At 65.7% G+C, this 22,635-nt stretch overlaps 1 protein-coding gene across 1 annotated transcript in view; it reads left to right on the forward strand.

Moving 5' to 3' along the window:
* The first annotated feature begins 118 nt into the window (after positions 1-118).
* The window catches only part of ADGRB2 (adhesion G protein-coupled receptor B2), a 28,265-nt gene continuing 5,748 nt past the window's right edge, over positions 119-22,635 (forward strand). Inside the window, exons 1-16 of the mRNA XM_017828246.1 lie at positions 119-170; positions 7,200-8,007; positions 11,858-11,941; positions 13,025-13,189; positions 16,261-16,425; positions 17,156-17,320; positions 17,401-17,502; positions 17,815-17,921; positions 18,580-18,774; positions 18,866-18,934; positions 19,068-19,176; positions 19,249-19,395; positions 20,078-20,153; positions 20,226-20,328; positions 20,809-20,852; positions 22,089-22,215. Coding sequence (XP_017683735.1) covers positions 7,215-8,007; positions 11,858-11,941; positions 13,025-13,189; positions 16,261-16,425; positions 17,156-17,320; positions 17,401-17,502; positions 17,815-17,921; positions 18,580-18,774; positions 18,866-18,934; positions 19,068-19,176; positions 19,249-19,395; positions 20,078-20,153; positions 20,226-20,328; positions 20,809-20,852; positions 22,089-22,215 — 2,451 coding nt within the window. The 5' untranslated portion in view covers positions 119-170; positions 7,200-7,214. The remainder of the gene's footprint in view (positions 171-7,199; positions 8,008-11,857; positions 11,942-13,024; positions 13,190-16,260; positions 16,426-17,155; positions 17,321-17,400; positions 17,503-17,814; positions 17,922-18,579; positions 18,775-18,865; positions 18,935-19,067; positions 19,177-19,248; positions 19,396-20,077; positions 20,154-20,225; positions 20,329-20,808; positions 20,853-22,088; positions 22,216-22,635) is intronic.

Here is a 22,635-nt window from a genome sequence, read left to right on the forward strand (position 1 = left end):
CCCGCTCCCGGCCCCGCGCCCGCTCCCGGCCCCGCGCGCCGCCGCCGCCGCCACCGCGCTCCCCCGGGCGCGCCCGGGCACCGGCTGCTGCCGCCGCGGCCGCTCGGGGATGGCCAGCCCGCTGCTCGCCGCGCCGCGCCGGGGCTACACGCGCTGCTAACGGAGCGCAGGTAAGGGCGCCCGGTGACCCCCCACCCACTCCTTCGCCGGTGCACCGGCAACCCGCCCCTCGGTGCACTGACACCCTCCCTCCTCCCCCGGTGTGCACCGACACCCCCCCTTCTTCCCGGTGTGCACCCCCCCCCCGCACCTCTCTCCCGGCGCGGCGCAGCGGGGGCGGCAGCTCGCCGCGGATGCGGGATGCGGCGGCCGGTGCTGCCGGTTGGCAGAGCCCCGGTTCCGCCGTGCTCCCCCCCCTCTCCCCCCCCCGCACTCCCGGCTCCAGCTCCAACGCCGGCCAACTTTCCTGCCCCGGCGGCGGGGCTGCGGGAACGGGAGTTGCAGCCGCGCCGCGGTACCGGGGGTGCCCCGTGCCCGGTGCCCGCGGCGGGCAGTGGCATCCCCGGGGCGGCCCCGGCCCTGCCTGGAAGTTGCGCGGGGCTGCGGCGGCGCGGAGGGCTCGGCACCGGGGCTGGCTGTGAGCGGCGGCGTGCCCGGAGCTGCCGGTCCCCCCTTCCCGGGGCTGTCGAAACCTCCCTTCCCGGGGCTGCCGGTTCCCCTTCCCGGGGCTGGCTGCCGGACCCCCCTTCCCGGGGCTGCCGGTTCCCCTTCCTGCGGCTGCCGGTTCCCCCTCCTGGGGATGCCAGTATCCCCTCTCCCGGGGTTGCCGGTCCCCCCTTCCCGAGGAGCTGCCGGTCTCCCCTCCGGGGCTGCCGGTCTTCCTCGCCCCGGTAGCTGCCGGTTCCTCCCCGGTCTGCCAATCCTCCCCCCGGGGCTGCCAGTTCCCCTCGGGGTATCCATCCTCCCCCAGCATGCTTGTGCCCCCCGCGGGGTCCCGTTTCTCCCCCGGGGTACCAGTCCCTCCCCACAAGCAGTGCCAGGACCCCGGCAGCCCCGTGGTGGAGGGGCTGCACGCGTGTCGGTGGGCACATGTGTGTTGCTGGGCACACGTGTGGCACCGCGGTGCTGTGGTGTGTCATCCAGCAAGGCCACGGGTGGGTGCTGGGCTGCCTGCTGGCACCTCTTCCAGCCCTGGCGTGGGCACACGTGTGCTGCCAGCCTGGCACGCGTGGGCGCTCGGCGGGGTGGTCACCCCACGTTGTCACCCCTGGGCAGGGCCCCGGGGATTCGGTGGTACCGGGGCGCGTGGGCAGGAGCGTTGGCGGAGCCCCGGCAGCGGGGGGGGGTGGGTTTGCAGCTCTCCCCTGCGTGGGGGCTTTGTTCGGTGCCAGCGTGGGGGGGCCGCGGGGAGCCTCCGTGCCACGGCACCTGGGGACCGTGGGCGCGCAGGAGGGCACACGTGGGCGCCCGGCGTGTGCCGCCGCGGGCACGTGCGGAATGCAGGTGGCAGCCAGGTCTGGGGGGGAGCTGGGGAGCTGCATCCCTTCCCCAGGGGGCCTGTGAGCCCCTGGGGTCCACGGCACAAGCGGTGCCACGTGTGCCCACGCGTGTGCCCGCGCGGGTCACTTGTTGAGGACGGGGAGATTTTCCGCACCGCGGCTGCACGGCCGCGCCGGGGGCTCGCGGCAGCGGCGTGTGAACAACCCTTTGCTTTTCTAGGTCATGTCACTGCTGGCTGTGCTGGCTGGCGCCTGGCAGCCGGGGCCGACGGTGATGCGGGGAGGTGGCCCCGGGGTGGCCCGGCTGGGCTGTGGCGGAGCGGTCGGTCGGGGGTTCAGGCCGGGCGCTGCCGGTGGCCGGGGCGCACGTGGAGCCGGTGGCGCGGGGTTGGAGCTGAGCTGTGGCACTGGGATTGCTCCCGGTGGGCTGGGGCAGTTGTTGGGGAGTGACCTCTCCCTGCCTTGAAGGCTGTGGCTGAGCGAGGGGGGCTCGTGAGGGGGCACCCGGCTCTGTGGGCTGGCATCCGTGGGGAGGAGCGGGGTGGCGTGGCTGTTGTCACCGCCACCACCACTCTGACCACTCTCACCAGGGAGGGTCAGTGCCCCGTTTCCCAGCAGGGTTCCTTAGTGGATGGCATGTATGGCAGCAGATGCTGGAGTTGGCTGTAGGGCAGTGCCAGCCCCGCTGTGCTGAAGCCCCAAGCCTGGCAGCAGCTCCTCTTCAAGGCCTGCCCAGTTGCTTGTCAAGCCTTGCCACAAGACCCTGCTTTGATCCATGGAGTCTGCAAGGAGCCAGGATCCTACAAATTTGGTCTTTGCTGGAGAGAAAATGGACACGGAGCCGGCACAGCGGGCGGTTTGCTCTCCGACTGGCAGCCCCATGGTAGAGGTGCTCCAGCACCATCTGGGACACGCTGCCAGCTCTTCCCAGCTCTCTCTGGCTTTGCTGAACACCTCTAAGGACCTCTGGCAGTGCAGCTCTTCTGCCCAGAGTGACACCTCTGCCGTGCTGGAGGTGGGGCCGGGCATGCTGGGCTCTTCCCGGCGGGCTCATGGCCGGCAGAGAGCTCTGCCCTGGCACCAACCTCCTGCTCAGAGCCACAGGAATAGATGGGACTTCCTTCACCCGGGCTGTTCCCATCACTGCCAAGTCCCCACGTCCCGGGCTGGGCACTCTCCAGGCTGGGTGGGGGCTGCAGGATGACCCCCTGCCTGGAGGAAGATGATACTTGGGGGGATGGATGGATGGATGGATGATCCATGGGATGAGCCACCAGCTGCCGTCCTGGGATGCCTCAACACTCCTCCATGGGAATTTGGACTGAGGCCCTGCAAACTCATTTCCTACCATGGACCTGTCCTCTGACGGGGACGGGGCTGGCTTGGGGCCACCCAGCTCTGTTGCCAAATGTCAGAAGCTCTGTAGCTCCTCGGTGCTTACGAGGGCCATCGCATCCCCCCTGCTCTCATCCTGTCTGTTCCTTCTTGATGTCCTCCAAGAGCAGGATGGAGCCAGGCCTCTTGTCCTCCCCGGGGCACCTTGGAAGCTCCCAGCAGGGCTGGGTCTGGATGAGATGGTGGGTTACAAAAAAATCCCCCTCTGGGATGAGCACACATCCTGCTGCCACCACGGTGACTTGGACCCCCATTTGGAGTCTCCTGGGGCTCCCAGCCCTCCACCCCTTTGCAAGATGGAGCTGATGGAAAAGAGGGAGCCACATCCCAGTGACATGGAAACTACTTGGAAGAGGCTGAAGGAGAGCAGCAGAAACAGCCGTGGCTGCTGCAGCCCCTGCAGGTGCCCTGCAGCAGAGGGGGGGCTTTGCCCCCAGGGACCCCCACAGCCGTGGAGGGGGAGGCAGCACACGTCGTTTCCTGGCAGAGCGTAATCCCCAATCCCGGTGGAGATTTCTCTGTGCTGTCTCTCGGCCTTGCTTTTGGAGTGGAGTTTTACCAACAGCAGTTAAGTAAAATAAATAAAGAGGCCTGTGCGTGCCAGTGCTCGCGAGGCCGCGCCAGGGATTGGCAAAGCAGCACCATTAATTACAGCTCGGCACCGCTGCCAGCCTGCCGGCTCCAGGAGAGGCCGTGGCAGCGCGCCGGGGAGCCAGAGGGACACGGGAGACGTGGGGGCACCGAGGGGGGGCAAGCGTGGTCCTGGGTGCCAGGGGGGGTTGTGCCGCAGCGGGTGGGAGCGGCACGGACACCCCTCTCCCTGCGTGTGCGGGCACGCGCCTTGCAGGGAGCCGTGGATTTTGGGAGGCGAGGCTGGAGGCTGGGATGGCAGTGGAGTTCTTCCCAGCGGTGCTCACGGAGCAAATTCCTTGGTGGAGGGGCTGTGCTGGTGCCATGGAGGGCCCAGGACACCCCAGCTCGGTGCTGGGGGTCCCCGCACCGGGAGGGCTGAGCGTGGAGGTGGCAATGGCAGCTTTGGAGTTCCTGGATGCCTTTGAACTGCTAGGGAAGGTCCTGGAAATTGGAGGGTCGGAGGTTCTCCCAGTGGGAAGAGCTCATTATGGTGGTGTGTTTGCTGGTGTCACCTCTGGGCAGGCAGGGATGTATTCCCATGGGATGGAGCCACATGGCCGTGCTGTCAGCCAGTCTGCTCCTCCCCAGATGCCGTTGCCTTTTGGCAGGGAGTGAGGCTGTTCCTGCTGTGGATAAACACCCAGGACTCCTCTGCCCTTCCTTCCCCTCGTGTCTTTGTCCTGGGCATCCTCATGTTAGGAATTCTCATGGATCGTGTAATTTTTTCATGGATTGTGTATTTGCTACAGCCTATTAAGAGAACAGTCGGGTTAAAAACCGTGTCCCTCAAACCCCAAATCTCCTTTACTCTGCCATTAATCGTCTCTCAGATTATTAATGCCGGGGGTTTAGTGCTGCCCATTTATCACTTTTTGGGGCTGGTTGGCTTATTCTTGGCTTTGCCTGGCTGGAGTGGCACAATGGTCAGAAACTGGCTTGAGCTGTGCCAGGAGGATGGAGCTGGACCACGACCCGGACAAAATCCCTGTTTAGGCGAAACATCCTTAGGGAAACAACCTGTTAGTGCCTCAGGAGCAGGGCTGGCCTGGAGCAGTGCCGTGCCGCGGCGAGGGAGAGCCGAGCCCCGGCTGGATCCTGCCGCTGCCGGAGCCAGGAGGGATGCGATGGCAGTGAGGGAGAGGGACCCTGCTCCGAGGACGTGGAGCCCGGGATGTCGCTTCCGCCCGGCCTTTTCCCGGCTCTGTGATGGCTCTTTAAAAGCTTTAATTAAAAACCCACCCCCTTCCCTGCGCCCGGGCGGGAACAAAGGCAGATGGAAGGGGCTGGAGCAGGCGCCTGCGGCGGGCGAGCGTGCCAGCCTGTGCCCGCCGTGCTCCGGGAGCCATCGCCGTCCCCGGCGAGCAGCGTCTGCTCCCCAGCCGGGCTGTGGGTGCAGCAGGTCCCTGGGGCACTGCCAGCTGCCCCCAGGGACCCCCCCGACGGTGTCAGGATGCGGTCACCGGTGCCGGGTGGTTCATTCCTCATTGGACCGAGGTCGCTTTGGAGGCAGAGGGGTGATGCCAGCCCACTCAGCCGGGCTCGCCCATCCCGGACAGTGATGCTGCAGGGTGCGTGGTCCCCCCCGTGGTGCCGGGTAGGGGTGACAGTGACCCCTCCTCGTGCGGCTCAGCAGCTCCCGCCGGGTGACTCGGTGCCCCAGATGTTAAATATCTCCTCAGCCCAGCGTGCAGCTCAGTGAAATATTTTCACTGCAGCAGCAGCAGCAGCTCGAGCGCTGCAGGGAGCGGGGCTGGTGCCGAGAGAGCTCTCTCAGCTTTGCTTCAGCCCTGGCTGCCCGTAGCAGCTCGACCTGGTGTGCTGGCCTTGGGGCAGCTGCAGCCTCGGCAGGTTTTTTGGGTTGAGAGGAGGCTCCTTGTAACCCAGAGCACCTGGATTCATGTGGGGAGCCCAGGGAGGTGAGGCAGGGGCTGCCTGGCTGTGTTCATCCCCGCCGAGCCTTCCAGCAGCCGGCTGGGGACCGGGAGGGAGGGATGGATGAATGGATGGATGGATGGATGGATGGTGGTGCCGGAGCATCCCTGCTCGCTGCTCCAAGGCGAGGGAAGCAAGCTCCATCTTGTGTCCCTGCCAGGCTGCGGGAGCCCCAGGAACTCGCTGCAGAGCAGCAGCGTGTCCCTGCCTGACCTCCTCCTCCTCCTTTTCCTCTTCCTCCTCCTCCCCCTCCTCCCCCATCCCCAGCTCTCCCAGAGCAGTGGAGGGCTGGGACTCTTTGGGGCACTTGGTGGCTGCTTGGGGAGCATCACTGGGGAGTGCCCATGGGGCTCCCCCCTCCAGCTGCCCCTCGGCTCCCCGCTGCTGCTGCCGTTGGAGTTCATTGCTGTTGAGTCTCCTGTTGAATTCCCCGGGGTCTCTCAGGGGGTGGAAGTGACCACGGGAAGACAGGGTTTTCTTTGGCCCCAGATCTCCCTGCTTGCACTGGGGTGCCTCCAGCCTGGGCTGCTCCCCCTGGCCCCGTTCCCAACCCCTCTCTCCCCATGCCCACGCGGTGCTGGCAGGGGCCGGATGCCGGCACGGAGCCCCCGCGCTGCCGGGGCGGCAGGAGCCAGTGCCAGCCTGTTGCATGAGAGCTGGGATATTTTTAGCTCTCTGATGTGCCCATCGTGGCTCCAGCGCAGGCTCAGCCAGGGCTCCGTCTCCCCGATGAGCTGGGGGATGCCCTGGTACCACGGCCTCGGCCAGGGGTGATTTAGGAGCGGGAGATGCTGGTTGAGGATGGATCAGGGCATCCCCGTGCCGTGCCAAGCGCTCGGCATCCCCAACACATGGCTGGGCGGAGGGGAGCGGGGATTTGGGTGGTGGTTTTGGAATCAACCTCTGCAGTGACATCCGTGCCTGTGCCCACCTCCTGAATGTCCCCTGCTGTCCCCAGGGCTGGCCCCGTGCCCCTGCTGCCCCAGGCACAGGCTGCCCTGGCTGAGCGGTGCCGACACGCGCGCGGCAGCCTCGGCCTCTGAAGAGCCGTGCTCCGGTCTCACTTAATAAGGCCACCGCGTGCATTATTTTATTAATGAGGTATTAAAAAGCTATTCCCGGCGATGCTCTGCACACCCGGCGTGGTGTCCAAGAAATACGTGCTCGTGCAGGGATGGCTCACCCTGTGCCCGGCTCTCGGGGTAGGTGGGGGGACACCGCACTGTTGGGGTGCCTGTGCACCCCCAGCACATCGCCCCGAGCTGCCCCCTGTCCCCGTGGTGCTCCGGGGCTCCAGAAATAGCTCCAAGGGCTTTTATAGCACTGTCTGTGCAGAAGCTGTTTGGTGGCTCCTTGCCCAGGTTGTGCTTGGCAGGCTCTGGTGGGCAAGCCTAGGGCAGGGGGTCTGTGGGGGTGGGAGCTGGGTCTCTGCTCTGGTGGATTTGGGGTGAAGTCTCCAGCCCATGCTGCACAGTCCCCAGCCCAGGGACTCCTTGGCACAGCCTGGGAGATGGATCAAGGGTCTCCCATGGCTGTCCCTGGCCTGTAAGGTCGCAGCTGGGGCCGTGGACCAGCTGGGGCCATGGAGTAGCTGGGATGCTGCTCCCACACCCCACAGTGGCTGGGTTTGGTGTAGGGTGCTGACCCCCCAGACCAGCTCCCCACTCCCCGGCACAGCAGGGAGCCCACAGCAGCCATGCCTCTTGCTAAGCCTCTGTCTGTCTGTCTGTCTCCCCTCAGGGCAAATGCCATAGGATGACCGCTGCTGGTCCCCTCTTACTGGCTGTGATATCGTCTCTCCTGTGGCTCACGCGGGGCTTCGACCCGGCTCCCAGCGCCTGCTCCGCTCTGGCCTCCGGCGTCCTCTACGGCTCCTTCTCCCTCAAGGACCTCTTCCCCACCATCTCCTCCGGCTGCTCCTGGACCCTGGAGAACCCCGACCCCACCAAGTACTCGCTCTACCTCCGCTTCAACCGGGAGGAGCAGGTCTGCACCCACTTCTCTCCCATGGTGCTGCCACTCGACCACTACCTGGCCAACTACACGTGCGACCCCCGGGGCGAAGCCGCCAGCCCCCCGCCCTCCCGCCAGCGGCCCGAGGAGGAGGAGGAGGAGGAGGAGGAGGAGGACGCCGAGCTGGAGCTGTGCGAGGACGCGGGGCCCTTCACCTTCCTCCACTTCGACAAGAACTTTGTGCAGCTGTGCCTGGCGGCCGAGCCCGAGGCGGCCCCTCGCCTGCTGGCCCCCCAGGCCCTGGAATTCCGCTTCGTGGAGGTGCTGCTCATCAACAACAACAACTCCAGCCAGTTCACCTGCAGCGTGCTGTGCCGCTGGCTCGAGGAGTGCCTGCAGGCGCCCGGCGCCCGCCGCTGTGGCTTCACCCACGCCGGCTGCAGCTGCCAGGCCGAGAGCCCGCCGGCGCCGCGGCGCAACGGCACCCGGCACGCGGCCAGAGCGCCCACCCCGCCGCCCGCCGACCCCGACTGCTGCCCCACCGACCTGCATTCTGCGAATGCCAACGACGTCGACCTGCCCGAGGTGCCACACGGTGAGTGGGGGGCGAGGAGGAGCCCCGGGGGTGAAGCCCCTGCTCCAGGGCTGCTGTGCACGGAGCAGGGTTGTGGAATGGGGGAATTCTGCCCATGCATGTTCCCTGGGGCAAGAGAGTGCCAGTCAGGCACGGGGCACGGAGCAGGGAAGCCATGCAGTGGGTGAATCCTACCCACACACGCTCCAGGGTGGGTGTCAGTCGGGCACAGGGAATTTGTGCAATGGATGAATCCTACTTGTACACACTCTCTGGGGCTGGAAGGTGTCAGTGGGGCACTGCATGGGGAGCAGGGAATCCGTGCAGCGGGTGAATGCTGCCTGAGCACACTCCTGGGGCTGGATGGTGCAGACTGGGTGCTGGGCATGGAGCTGCAATGGATGAATCCTGCTCGTTAACCCTCCATGGGGATGGAGGGAACCCTACATGCATGGAGCAGGGAAGCCATTGCATGGAGCAGGGAAGCTGTGCAATGGATGAATCCTGCCTGTCAACACTATCCAAGGCTGGAGGGTTAGAGTTGGGCACGTGCAGGGAGCATGGGCACCGTGCAATGGATGAATCCTGTGCCCCACCCCAGCTCCGTGGGCACCTCTCCAGAGCAATGCCCAGGCTCGGCAGAGCTGCAGCTTGTTTTGCCCTTGCCATGGTCCCACTGACCCCTGGTGCCACTTGCCACCATGGTGACCCCGGGTGATGCCACGGCTGCTCTGGCACAGCCCGTGGGGCTCCGTGGCCTCGCTTGGCGCCTTCCCGGCACAGGGCTGCGAGCCCGGAGCGGGAGCTGACCCGCTCTGCTTTGGTGGAGACGTGGAAAACAATTTGCAGGTAAAATGACCCTTTCCCCGTGGCAAATTACCCTTGACTGCTGCAGCCCGGGCGCTTGTTATTCCAGGCAGGATGTCACGGCACGGCGGCCGGGCTATTAACCAGGCGGAATGAGGCCATTTGCTCGTTACGGGATTGTGGGAACGTCGGGTGAGGATAAAGCAGCTGTGCTCACCCATGTGCTGGGCACCGGGATCGGGCTGCCCGGGGCAGGGGCTGCCTCTCCTGGGTGCTCCCTGTGCCCGCGGTGCCAAGCCCGGGGGGGTGATGCGGGGATTTTGGGACACATCTGGCCAGATGTTTCCACACAGCTGCCCCGGGGTGATGCGCGGGCAGGAGCAATCCCCGACTGGGCTGCGTGGGGTCTTTATCTGGCAGATTAGGTGGCGGGGCTGGGCTGTGGGTGTACATATAATTTCATTGGGCTTTAGCATTTATTTCAGGAGCTAAATGTCATTACGGGCAGATCCCCCGACTAAATCCCCGGTCCGTTACAGCTGCGGGGCTCTAAATCGCCTCATCCCGAGGGGAGCTGCTTGAGCTGATTTCATTTTATAGGTTTTTCCCTTTTTTCCCCCCCTTTAAACGCAACTCCACATGGATGACTAAGAGCTCAGTGCCAGGTTTGGGTGCCATCCCCAAGGTCAGGCTATCCCTTTAACCAGGGACTGCCTGGGGAGCAGCGGGATGCAGGATGGGATGGAGCAGCTGGATGCTTCTCCAGGGGGTTTGGCACATCCCCACGGGTGGTTTGGTGGGGTTGGTCACGCCGGAGAGGGGGGGGTCCCTGCAGACCTGGCAGGGCACCACGTGCCGCCTGTCCAGCTGCGACAGCAGCAGCGCAAACTCCCACTCCTCCTCCAAATTACGTTTGACATTCAATTAAGGGCTGGAGCGCCCGGAGGTTCGATGTTATTGCGGTGCCGGAGCCGCAGGGGTGACGCTCTGCCTCGGCCGCCCCTCGTGCCACGGCCGCTGCCACCGTCCCCCCCGGGCGCCCGCCGGCGTCACCGCGGGGCCGGAGCACAGAGCGCCCTTCATGCGGCGAGGGGGTCCCACCTGGCGTCCCCCCAGGGGGAGAATGGCCGCCTTTCAGGGGGCCGGTGGCAGGCAGGGCCGGGGGGCTGAATGGCGCCTGTGAGCCGAGGCTTGGCGGGCGCCCAGCGCTGATCTCACCGGTTCTGCTCCGCCGCAGCGACGTGGGGGGCTGGCGCCCGCCCAGACCCTCCCCACGGCGCTGACCCCGGGGTCCCCGGCCCCCGCGTCATCCCCGGCGGGGAGCGGCTCTCCCGTAGGCGGGGGGGGGATGTGGTTTGAGGCACGTGGGTGGAAGGAACGGATGGATGGGTGTGGGAATGGGGATGGAACTTTGGGTGTGCTCAACCACTCGACTCTGGGGCTGCAGGCCCTGGGAGGGCGTACCCCCACCAGAGAACCCCAAAGGGTGACCCCTCTCTCTGGGGGTCTTTGGACGGGGTACGCTCCCCCAGGACCTGCCACATTGAGGCCAAGCAGTTCCAAGTTTTGGGTTCCTAACCCATCACCCTTGAGAAACCAACCCCCAGGGAGGTGATGCTGGGACAAGGACACAACTGGCCTTGGGATTCATCCCGAGGTCCCCAAAAGGACAGCCCTGCCCTTGCACCCGGTGGCTGTGCCCTGGTGTGGGGTGCTGGGCACCCCCGGGACAGGAGTGCTGGGGTGAGCCGCAGCCTCCCCGCAGTGACAGCCGAGGATTTAGTGCTCTCTGAAGGAAATTGAATTTGGTGTCTCTGTTGAACACAGCCAGGGAGAACGCTCTCGTATATCCTCAGGATTTATGGTTCTCCCGGGGCGCTCGCCGTGCCGGGTGTAATTCTGCCACGTCGCTCCTGGGGGTGGGCGGCCCCATGGGGAGCTTGGCCCGGTGGCCAGACAGACCCCCCTGGCATCCCCTCAGCCTCTCCAGGTCCCCCTGTGTCTCTCATGCTGTTGGGAACCCCAAGCCACAGGGTAGGATGTCCCCGGGGAGGATCCGAGTGTCCCTGGCTGCACTGGTGGGGCCGGTGAGGAGCCTCGCAGGGCTACCATTGGTTAAGGCAAAACTCGGAAAATTTGGGTCTGTTTTTACAGCACAATCAGTGTCACGGTAGCCTGTGCTCCCTGCTGGGGCTGGGCTGTCCCCGTCCCGTGTTCCACCCTTGTGCCTGGAGTATGGCTGGGGGCTCCCTGCCAGTGCCAGGTGTCCCCATGTCACCTCCTCTCTGTCCCTTGGGGACATTGCCACGCTTGGCTGGCAGTGCCAGGCAGCTCAGTGAGGCGCTTGTGCCACACCTGGCTGCTCTCCTGCCTGTCACAGCAGCGGGGTCCCTATGGTGTTTTTGGGGGTCGTATCATCAATGGTGCCCAGGGGATCCCCTGCTGTCTCCCACAGCACATCCTCTGGCAGCAGCGGCTGTGCCGTGCCTGGAGTGGATCTGTGGGAACTCACCAGCATCCTGCACCCGGGTTTGGGGACAAGGGACCCCGCTGGAGGACAGGAGGTGGCCTGGGGGCTGTGGGGGAGGCCAGGGAAGGCGTCCCCCTGTGCCTGCAGCCGCGTCCCCCGCCGAGCCCTCCACATGCCAGTTAATTTCACGCCAAGTGCTCTTGATGGATCACTTGTTATTTTTGGTGAGCCGAGCCATAAATTTGTGCCACCTCACTGCAGCAGGCTGATAAGTGGGGATGGGAGAGCACCTCTGCCTGGCACGACGGGGGTACGGGCACCCCGGCTGCACCAGGGCTGTGCCACTCGGGGCTGTGCTCCAGCTGCAGCCCCTGCGACTGGGGGTGACACTTCTGGGGGAGCCGTGACACGTGTTTGGGGGGTCTGTGAATGTGCTCAGCTGTGCTCAACCATCTCTTGCCCTCAGGGATGCCATGCAGTGCTCAGCGTGGGGCCAGGCGTCCCTGTATCCTCCTGCAATGTCCCTTGACCCAGAGTGGCCTGTCCCCATCCCTGTCCCCTGCCCGCTCTCACTGGAGCACTTCCCTCTTCCAGGCAATGCGGTCGAGGAGAACCAGAAGGTGAAGACCCAGTGGCCACGGTCAGCAGATGAACCAGGTGTCTACATGGCCCAGACAGGTACCAGCACTGCCCCAGCGTGGGGACGGGCAGGGGGCACTGGTGACACTGGGCTCAGGTGCCCGGGCAGGGGTGATGGAGATGGAGCAGCTCCCTTTAACTTCCTGCCCACGGACTGACTTAATTTGCTTCATTTATAAATTTTTTCCCTTTGCACCTTCCTCTGAGGGTTGTAAAGCAAACAAAAAATCCATTAATTGTTTCGTTCAAATGTGTTTATTTGGCAAATCCATCTGGGTGGTTTGAGTGTGCTGCTCCCCCCTCCTCAGCCCCCCTGATTTATGGTCAGAGGGCCCGGAGGTGAGTGGGAGATGGATGGGCCCTGGCTCTGCTCCGTGTGCCTGGCATGCAGATCTCCTCCCGGGTGCTCACGGGGGTCCTGCCCCCCTGAGAGCTCCTGGGCAGAGCGTGGGTTGACCCCAGTGGTGACTCAGTCCAGGCTTGGGGTCCCCGTGTGACACAGAGCAGCCACAGCACGTTGTCACCACCGTGGGCGACACGGAGCCTGCGTCCTGCCTGTCTGCAGGACAAATGGTCCCCTTTGGAGCCCTCCTCCATATATCCCTGTTTAATTTAAACGGATGGGCTCTGCTGTTGGCCTGTCCAAGAGCCTCAGAGACATCATCAACCTTAATAAGAGCTGGTTGTTGTAAATGTCAATGTGTGATGGGGTGGGGAGGGGGAGCCGTGGCGGGCTGCCCACTCTGCCTGCCCTGCCTGCGCTGCCTGTGCTGCCTGTGCTGCCCATGTTTCCAGCCCTGCCCTTGCTGTCTGCACTGCCAGCGCTGCCTGTGCTGCCTGCCCTGCCCGCCCTGCCTGCACCACCTGGGGTGGATGTTCTCCCTCACAGAGTGTGATCCCACGCCCCAGTCCCGTCTGCAGGCGCAGCTGGTGCTGTGCCCAGAGGGCAGGGCGGGCTCCTTCACCCCGCTGACATCCTCAGTGTCACCCCTGTCACCCACGGCACCTCCTCCTTATCCCTGCGCTCCCCAGCGCTGCCCAACCTCCTTCCCCAGACCCCCGTGGCACCTTCCCCGTGCCCCCCCCCGGGGGGCTCTCAGTCTCCCTGTCTCCCTCCCGCAGGGGACCCGGCGGCGGAGGAGTGGTCTCAGTGGAGCGTGTGCTCTCTGACGTGCGGGCAGGGCTCCCAGGTGCGGACGCGCTCCTGCGTGTCCTCCCCGTACGGGACGCTGTGCTCCGGGCTGCTCCGGGAGACGCGCGCCTGCAACAACACCGCCACCTGCCCAGGTACGGGGGGCACGGCGGGCACTGGGGGGGGGGGCTCCGCCGTTGCCTCGGGGTGGCCAGAGGGAATGTTGTGTTGCTGGAGCGTCTCCGGGGCTCTCGGAGGTGTGGGGTGGATGAGGAGGGTGGTTCGACGCGGTCACGGTGCCCACCCTGTGCTGGTCTGCTCGGAGCTCTGTTGGCGTCCCTCCATCCTCTGACCTTCCTGGCTGCTCTTGGGAGGCGTCTGGAATGGGTGCTCTGCACCCTTATGCCTTGTCACTGGTGCCGTGGATTTGCCTTTGGAGCAGGTTGGCTGGTGGCCCCTCTCCGCCCTCCCTCCTGGCTAACTCAGGGCTTTCCCCTGGATGTCCCTGAGGTTTTGTGCTGGGGAGAAAGGAGAGGCTGGAGCCTGCGCCTGGGGGACTCGAGGTCTGACCTGGTCTGCTGGGGGGTCCCCATTTGCGTGGGGCAGGAGGGGGCTGAGCTGCTCCGTGCATCGAGGCAGGTCACAGGCAGGACGCTGAGGGTCTCACGTTGGTCCGTGGTGGTGTCTGTGCGTCTCGTGTGGGATCTTGGGAACCTGAGGGACCTCAGGGCGCCGCAGCGGCAGCCAGACTGCCCTGACCAAACCTGGGATGTTTCAAGGGATCTGCATCCCCAGCACACCCAGTGCCCAGTTCTCCTCCATCCCAGGGAGTGCAGCCCTGTCCCGGCATCAGAAGTCATGGAAGAGCATCCTTTAGGATGGTCCTGTGCCACACTGGTCCCTGCTCCTTTCCCGGGTGTGCTCAGCTCCCGTAGGTGCGAGGGGCAGGTCGTGCTCGGTGTGTTGAACGTGGTTTGGGGTGAGCCGGGCTGTGCGTGGGCAGGGGGGACGTGTGCCGCCGGTGCCAGGACCCCGGAAGGGAGGCTGGAGCAGGGCAGGGAGTGGCAGCGGCACCGCTGCCAGCTCAGGGACTTGAGGTGATGACAGGACAGGCGGTGCCAGGGACCATGCCCGACTGCACCACGGGGCACGAGGGGTCTGCCATGGCCAGGACCCCTCTTGGCAGGAGGCAGAGGGGGAGGCTGGAGCCCGGCAGAGGTGGTGCTGTGCTGTGTTGCAGTTCCCAGTGCGTGGCAGGAGTGGTCCCCGTGGAGCCTGTGCTCGGTGACCTGCGGGCGAGGGGCCAGGACCAGGACGCGGCCGTGCGTGGCCTCGCGGCGCGGAGGGAAGGCCTGCGAGGGCCCCGAGCTGCAGGCCAAGCCCTGCTATATCGCGATCTGCCCGGGTCAGTACCTCCCTCCCTCTCCCCACACTCCTTTTTCCCACCGGGAATGCCAGGACACGGCACCGGCCGAGCGCCAGGGCCGCGCTCCCGGCACGGGGCTGCGGCGCTGCGAGGGATGGGTGGCACCGCCGTGGGGAGCTGGGACAGCCCAGGGGCTCAGGGATGCTGTGGCAGGGGATGCACCCTCCTGTCCCTGCTGGAAATCCAAGGGGAGAGACGGCACCGTCAGCCATGCCAGGGTCTCAAGCCCCTGGCATGGACAAGGGTCCAGCCTGGGGGTCGTGGAGGAGCAGGCTCCTTCCCCACCTATCTGCTGTGGGTGGCACAGCGCTGGCACCGTGGTGGCACAGGGACATTTTTGGGGCACTGGGAAANACTGCCGGGATGTCCCCACTGCCGGGATGTCCCCACCACCCCGGCGGCTCTGGAGCTGTTCCACCTCCCGCAGGTCTCTCCTGGCTCCGTGCACCTGATGAAGGTGGTGGAGGACTTCATCCACCTGGTCGGGGACGCGCTGAAGGCTTTCCAGAGCTCCCTCATTGTCACGGACAACCTGGGTGAGCGGCGGGGTGGGCGCGGGGTCCCGGGGGCTGCGGGGAGCCCGTGGTGACCCCGCTGTGCCCCGGCAGTGACCAGCATCCAGCGGGAGCCCGTCTCTGCCGTGTCCAGCGACATCAACTTCCCCATGAAGGGGCGGCGGGGCATGAAGGATTGGGCCCGCAGCTCCGAGGACAAGCTCTTCATCCCCAGGGAGGTGCTGAGCCTCGCCTCTGCCGGTGAGAGGGCACGCGTGTGCGCATGTGTGTTAACGTGTGTGCAGGGGGCTGAGCCTGGGGCTGGGTGGGAGCGGGCACAGGTGTGAACACACATGTGGGAGTGCACGTCTGGTGCTGTGCACGTGTGTGTGAGCGTGCACACCTGGGACAGGGCACGTGTGTGAATGTGTGAGCCTGCACATGTGTGTGAACGTGCACATCTGGGAGTGTGCATGTGTGTGTACACGTGTGAGCCTGCACGTGGGAGTGCCCATCTGGGAATGCACACACGTGTGAACGTGCGCATGTGGGAGCCTGCATGTGTGTACATGTGTGAACATGTACATGGGAGTGCACATCTGGTGCTGTGCACGTGTGTTATGCATGTGTGGCACAGCACACATTCAGACACAGGTGTGGGCTGCATACCCAGGCGTGGCGTGCGCGTGTGTGCAGGTGAACACGTGTGTGCTGGCATGTCTGGGGCTGTGCATGAGTGAGAGCACATCTGGAAGGATGAGCACATCTGGGAGCCCACGTGTGGTGCAGGGAGGCCAGCAGGTAGTTCGGAGCAGGAAGGAGCGCGGGAGCTGAGGGGGAGTGCAAGGGGCATCTCCTCTGCAACAGCTCCATCGGGGACATGCCACACATGGCTCGTGGCTTTAGCCATGGCAGCCCCATGGAGATACTGCTGGTGTTCACGGGCTTGGCAAGGAACAATGCCAGGGATACTGGGTTTGGTGGAGAGCAATGCCAGGAATGCTGGGTTTGGCAGGAGTGACGCTGGGGCTGCTGGGTCTGGCAGGAGCGATGCCAGGGGTGCTGTGTTAGGTGGGAGCAGTGCCAGGCTCCCCGGTGTGAGCGTGGCCGTGGTGGTGAAGCCAGCGTGGGGGTTCAGCCCCAGTGACAGTCCCCCAGTGTGGGGCAGGATTCAGCGCCGGCTGAGCTCAGCTTGGGGCGAGCCGGCACATCCGTAGGTTGGACCCGTTGCACGGAGAGCCCGGTGTGCATCCCGGTGGCCGCCGGCCAGTGGGAGCTGACGCCGCCGCCCTCCTTGTCCCCGCAGTGGAAGGGCAGTGGCTGGAATGGGGCGCCTGGAGCCGCTGCTCCGTCACCTGCGCCAACGGCACCCAGCAGCGCACGCGCAAGTGCAGCGTCTCGGCCCACGGCTGGGCCGAGTGCCGGGGGGCCCACGCCGACGCCCGGGAGTGCTCCAACCCCACCTGTCCCAGTAAGGCCCCGCGCGCTGAGGGGGGAGCGGGGGGATGGCCACGCCGGCACGGCGCGTCCGGGGCACGGCGCGTTCGGCACCCAGCGCGCGGCCCGGCCGTCCCGCCCTGCGGTGTCACCGCCGGTGACACGAGGGTGCCGCCAGCCCCCTCCGCTGCGGGGGAGCAGGAGCCAAGGGGCGATGCCAGGGAGCAGCAGCCGCCCCCCCTGTTGTGCTGGTCGCTCCCACCGGGCACACCTCGGCTGAGGGTTTGCCCCCTGGTCACACCGGGGGACCCGTCGGTGCCGGGTGGCCGCGGGTCCCGCCGTGCTTTGGGCGGACAAGCACGTGTGAGCTCTGGCGTGTGCACACGGGGCGGCTGGTGGGGCCGGGGACGGCTCTAGGGGCGGGGCAGGGGGGCAGGCAGGCCGAAGGATGGACCACAGGGTCCTCGTCCAGTCCTTTGAGCCCCTCCTTGTCTCGTGGGAGGGGGGGGTGGCACCGGTGGCAGGCGCGAAGGGAGGTGGGCACGCCACGGGTGCCCGTGGATGCCGGCAGGGAACGGTGGGCATCTGCACCAGGATGCCAGTCTTGTCTGAAAGAGACTTAAATGGCTGATCCATGGATTTCATACCCTGTGGGGTTTCGATCCATGGCGCGTGCGGCAGCGTCGGAGGTGCCCTGTCCCCGTCCCCGCGGGTGCCACTCGCCGTGCAGAGCCGGGTGTCCCACAGTGTCCCCATCCCCACAGCAGACAGCAAGTGGGGTCCCTGGAACCACTGGAGCCTCTGCTCCAAGACCTGTGACACCGGCTGGCAGCGCCGCTTCCGCATGTGCGAGGGCACGGGCGTGCAGGGCTACCCCTGCGAGGGCACCGGCGAGGAGGTGAAGCCCTGCAACGAGAAGAAGTGCCCAGGTATGGGGTACCCCACACCCCGGTGCCCATCACCCCCATGTCTGGGCTGCTCCTGACCCCCCCCCCCTTTCAATTCCCAGCCTACCACGAGATGTGCAAGGACGAGTACGTCATGCTGATGACCTGGAAGAAAACGGCTGCCGGGGAGATCATCTACAACAAATGCCCCCCCGATGCCACAGGTGAGGGGGGTGTGTGCCCCCGGACACTCCCACGCTGGTGCAGGGAGGGGGGTGGTGGGTGGCATTGGGGTCGAGCCACCTGGAGCAGAGCAGGGGCCAGCAGGTAGTTTGGGGTCCAGCATCCCCAAACCCCCCCAGCCTGGAGAAGGGCAGGGTGTGGGAGGTGGCATCGGGTTTGAGCACCCCCAAACCCCAGAAGTGGTAGGTGGCATTAGGGTTGAGCACTCCCAACCCCCCCCGGCCCTGGAGCAGGACAGGGGGTGCCAGGAAGGTGGTTCCCATGCCAGCCCCAACCCCAAATCTCCTGTGCAGGGACTGCCAGCCGCCGGTGCCTGCTGAGCCCCCACGGGGTGGCCTACTGGGGTGTGCCCAGCTTCGCCCGCTGCATCTCCCACGAGTACCGATACTTGCATCTCTCAGTAGGTGCCCGCTCTGGCACGGACCCCTCTGCCCTCCCCTCTCTGTTCCCGGGGCTCTGCCCCATCCCTGGCATCCCAGCAGCTACCTCCTTTCAACAGCTGGGCACTGTGTGGGCAAACTGAGGCAGGGGCTGGGGCAGGTCGCTCTCCTGTGTCCTTGGGAAATGGCTTTCGGGAGGGGAAAGGCCCCCCAGACCCCCGTGGAATCCCCCAGACCACCATGGGTTGGGAATAGGAACCCTATCCTGGAGCTGGGGGGGACACCCTGGTCTGAGCTGTGTTCCCATGTCCTTAGAAAATGGCTCTTTGGATGAGAAGGATGCCCCCAGACCCCTGTGGATCCCTCACACCCCTGTGAACACTCCCAGACCCCCGTGGGCTTGGAATAGGGCTCCAACCCTAGAGCTGGAACAGGGACCGCCATCCAAGTTGCGCTCTCATGTCCTTGGGAAATGGCTTTTGGGACGGGAAGGACACCCCCAGGCCCCTATAATGGCCCCAGACTGCTGTGGAACTCCCCAGACCCCCGTGTCCCGCTGCTGCCCCAGTCAGTGCAATTATCAGTGTCCCCACTGCCTGGGCTTTGGGCATGAGGAGGGGCCTGGGGACACAGAGCGCTGCTGGGGTGAGTGACACGGGTGTCCCCACCCCGCCCAAGCTGCGGGAGCACCTGGCCAAGGGGCAGCGGGTGCTGGCAGGGGAGGGGATGTCGCAGGTGGTGCGGAGCCTCCTGGAGCTCATGGCCCGCAAGACCTACTACAGCGGGGACCTGCTCTTCTCCGTGGAGATCCTGCGCAACGTCACCGACACCTTCAAGAGGGCCACCTACACCCCGTCCTCCGAGGACGTGCAGGTAGCGGGCGGGGGGACAGCGAGGGGACGCCTCGGGGAGGCGGCGGCGCTCGGTCCCCGCAGCCCAGCCCCGCTGAGCCCCGTCCCCGCAGCGCTTCTTCCAGGTGGTGAGCTACATGGTGGACGCCGAGAACCGGGACAAGTGGGAGGATGCCCAGCAGGTGAGTGGCACGGGGGGGGGGTGGGCACAGCCGGGATGTCCCCACTGCCGGGATGTCCCTACTGCCGGGATGTCCCCACTGCCGGGATGTCCCCACCACCCCGGCGGCTCTGGAGCTGTTCCACCTCCCGCAGGTCTCTCCTGGCTCTGTGCACCTGATGAAGGTGGTGGAGGACTTCATCCACCTGGTCGGGGACGCGCTGAAGGCTTTCCAGAGCTCCCTCATTGTCACGGACAACCTGGGTGAGCGGCGGGGTGGGCGCGGGGTCCCGGGGGCTGCGGGGAGCCCGTGGTGACCCCGCTGTGCCCCGGCAGTGACCAGCATCCAGCGGGAGCCCGTCTCTGCCGTGTCCAGCGACATCAACTTCCCCATGAAGGGGCGGCGGGGCATGAAGGATTGGGCCCGCAGCTCCGAGGACAAGCTCTTCATCCCCAGGGAGGTGCTGAGCCTCGCCTCTGCCGGTGAGAGGGCACGCGTGTGCGCATGTGTGTTAACGTGTGTGCAGGGGGCTGAGCCTGGGGCTGGGTGGGAGCGGGCACAGGTGTGAACACACATGTGGGAGTGCACGTCTGGTGCTGTGCACGTGTGTGTGAGCGTGCACACCTGGGACAGGGCACGTGTGTGAATGTGTGAGCCTGCACATGTGTGTGAACGTGCACATCTGGGAGTGTGCATGTGTGTGTACACGTGTGAGCCTGCACGTGGGAGTGCCCATCTGGGAATGCACACACGTGTGAACGTGCGCATGTGGGAGCCTGCATGTGTGTACATGTGTGAACATGTACATGGGAGTGCACATCTGGTGCTGTGCACGTGTGTTATGCATGTGTGGCACAGCACACATTCAGACACAGGTGTGGGCTGCATACCCAGGCGTGGCGTGCGCGTGTGTGCAGGTGAACACGTGTGTGCTGGCATGTCTGGGGCTGTGCATGAGTGAGAGCACATCTGGAAGGATGAGCACATCTGGGAGCCCACGTGTGTCAGCGTGCTGGTGGCGTGTCCGTATGTGCCACGTGTGTGCTGGGGGGCCGCGTGTTCCTTCACACGCGTGTTCTCTCACATGTGTGGTGCTGAGCACACGCGTGTGGTGCTGAGCACACGCATGTGGTGCTGAGCACACGCGTGTGCCTCTCTCTGCAGAAGCGGACGAGTCGTCCCACTTTGTCATCGGGGCGGTGCTGTACCGCACGCTGGGGCTCATCCTGCCCCCCCCCAGGTGAGTGGGGCTGCCCGCTGTGTCCCCCGCTGTCCCCCCAGCTGTCACAGCCCGTGTCCCCCCTCCCCGCAGGGCCCCCCTGGCCGTCACCTCCAAGGTGCTGACGGTGACGGTGCGCCCGCCGACCAGGCCCACGGAGCCCCTCGTGCTGGTGGAGCTCTCCCACATCATCAATGTGAGTGTCCCCCTCCCGTGTCGTCAACAAAAGGGTCCCTGTTTCCACATCAACCTGAGTGTCCCTGTCCCTCCTCATCCATGTGAGCGTCCCCTCCACATCATCCATATGAGTGTCCCCCTCCCACACCATCAGCGATGTGAGTGTTACCCTTCCTCATCATCAGCCCTCCTGCGTCACCAGCATGAGTGTCCTTCGTCACCAGCGTGAGTGTCCCTTTCCCCTCCCACGACATCAGTGTGAGCGTCACCCTCCTGTCCCATCACCGTGTCACCTCTCGGTCCCTCGTGGGTCCCGCCAGGCACTGGGAGCCGGGCAGGGGCCACCAGCTCCCAGCTCACGGCCACAACACTGGTCTCCGTGCCCACGGTGGGCATGTGCCAGTGCTGGGGCACCTGGGCAGGTCCCCAAGGGCCACGTCCCCTCGTGGGCTGGGAGCAGAGCTGGGGGTGAGGCGCTGACCTGTCCCTGTGTCCGCAGGGAACGTCCCACCCACAGTGCGTCACCTGGGACTACTCGAGGACGTGAGTGAGGGACAGGGGGACAGGGACACCCTGGCTGGGTGGTGGGGCTGGGCCAGGGGCCTGGTGGGAGGGGTGGGGAGCAGGGATGGGAGCAAGGATAGGGAAGCAGGGAGAGGGAGCAGGGCTGGGGAATAGGGATGGGGAGCAGGGATGGGAGCAGGGAGTGGGAGCAGGGCTGGGGAATAGGGATGGGGAGCAGGAGAGGTCCCTTCCCACATCCAAGCACCACTGCCACGGGTGAATTGAGCTCCCACGGGATCGATGTGGCCCCGGAGCCCAGGAATGCCCGTGCCAGCCTGCCAGATGTGATTTGTTAGCGCTGGCAGGAGCGAGGGAAAGTAGGGCATGGTGGGGGAGGGGTCAGTGCTGCGGGGGGTGTGGGGGTGGCAGTGCCAACCCCCCTGCCCAGGTACCCACGGGTGCTCTGCGTTTCGGGGTCACTGGTTCCAGTACCCCCGTGCTGGTGGGGAGGTGTTGGTTGTGATGGATGTGGCAGGTCTCAGCCTGGCCCCGGGGATAGTCCCCAGCTGTCCCACAGACCCAATTCCTGGTTTTCCTGCCCTGCTGGGAGCTGTGGCTGCTCTCCCTGTGCAGTGGGCAGTGTCACCGTGGGGCACCCCCTCCCTACTCCCTCATGAGGGGTCCCTGTGGCAGGAGGGGTCCCCACAGCAGGAAGGATCACCGTGGCAGGAGGGGTCCTTGTGGCCAGAGTGTCCCCACAGTGGGAGGGTCCCCGTGGAGGGAGGGTCCCTATAACCAGAGGGGTCACCACGGTGGAGGGATCCCCATGATGGGAGGGGTCCTCATAGACTGAGGGGTCCCCATGGAGGGAGAGAAGCATCACCCACCTGGGAGGGGACATGGGTGCCAGGGAGCTCCTGGGGCTATCCCTGCCTGCCCCTCTCTACCCCCTCCATCCCCACCACCCCTCCTCCCAGGCCTGGCCCCCACTCCATGGTTTGTGTCCCCCCCCCAGACCTGTGTGGGATGATTAAAACCCAAGCCTTTGTGTTGCACCACTCCCAGGAGGATCAGCCCAGGGCAGGTGGGGGCAGCGGGGCAGGGATGGCTTCACCTTCCTCCAGGGGTCTGGGGGGATCCCCTGGCAGTGCCCCCACACCTGCCTCCCCCCCAGGAAGGGGCCAACAAGGGGTTAACTTGGGAGAGTTTAACACGAGGGGCTGCGTGTGTTTGATTAGTTCAAATTGCTCTCCCTCGCTCTCCCCCATTAATCAGGGATGCTGGCTTGGGAAACTGGGACACGGAGAGCTGCCAAACCCTGGAGACCCTCCCGGCACACACCAAATGCCAGTGCCGCCAGCTCGCCACCTTCGCCGTCCTCGCCCAGCTGCCCAGAGACCTGGTAGGGACAGGCTGGGGACAGGGACGAGCCTGCCGGGGACACGGGATGGGGATGGGGGGTGATCCCCGGGCTGGGGGGGCCCGGCTGAGGTGGGGATCCTGAAGGAGGGTGGGGATGGGCAGGGAGCATTTCCTGCACCCTGCTAGGATGGGGTGGGCGCTGGAGGGTAGGGGGGTGTCTCCCACCAGCCCAGGGGAAGGGTCCCTGCAGCCCCCAGCACCTTCCAGCACCCCGAGGGTGGGTCTGTGGGGGCAGGGGGCTGCCGTGCTTGATAGAGCTCAATATGGGGCACTGCTGTGAGCCAGCAGGGGAGGGGCAGCCCCAGCCCCTGGCATCCCCCCACCCCATTGCTATTCCACCCGCGTCCCCCGTTGGCATGGAGATGGGCACGGGTCCCCGGGAAGGCGCCTTGGCTGTGCC

Source organism: Lepidothrix coronata, unplaced genomic scaffold, assembly GCF_001604755.1.
Source record: "Lepidothrix coronata isolate B3197 unplaced genomic scaffold, Lepidothrix_coronata-1.0 Scaffold147, whole genome shotgun sequence".
Taxonomy (NCBI): Eukaryota; Metazoa; Chordata; class Aves; order Passeriformes; family Pipridae; genus Lepidothrix; species Lepidothrix coronata.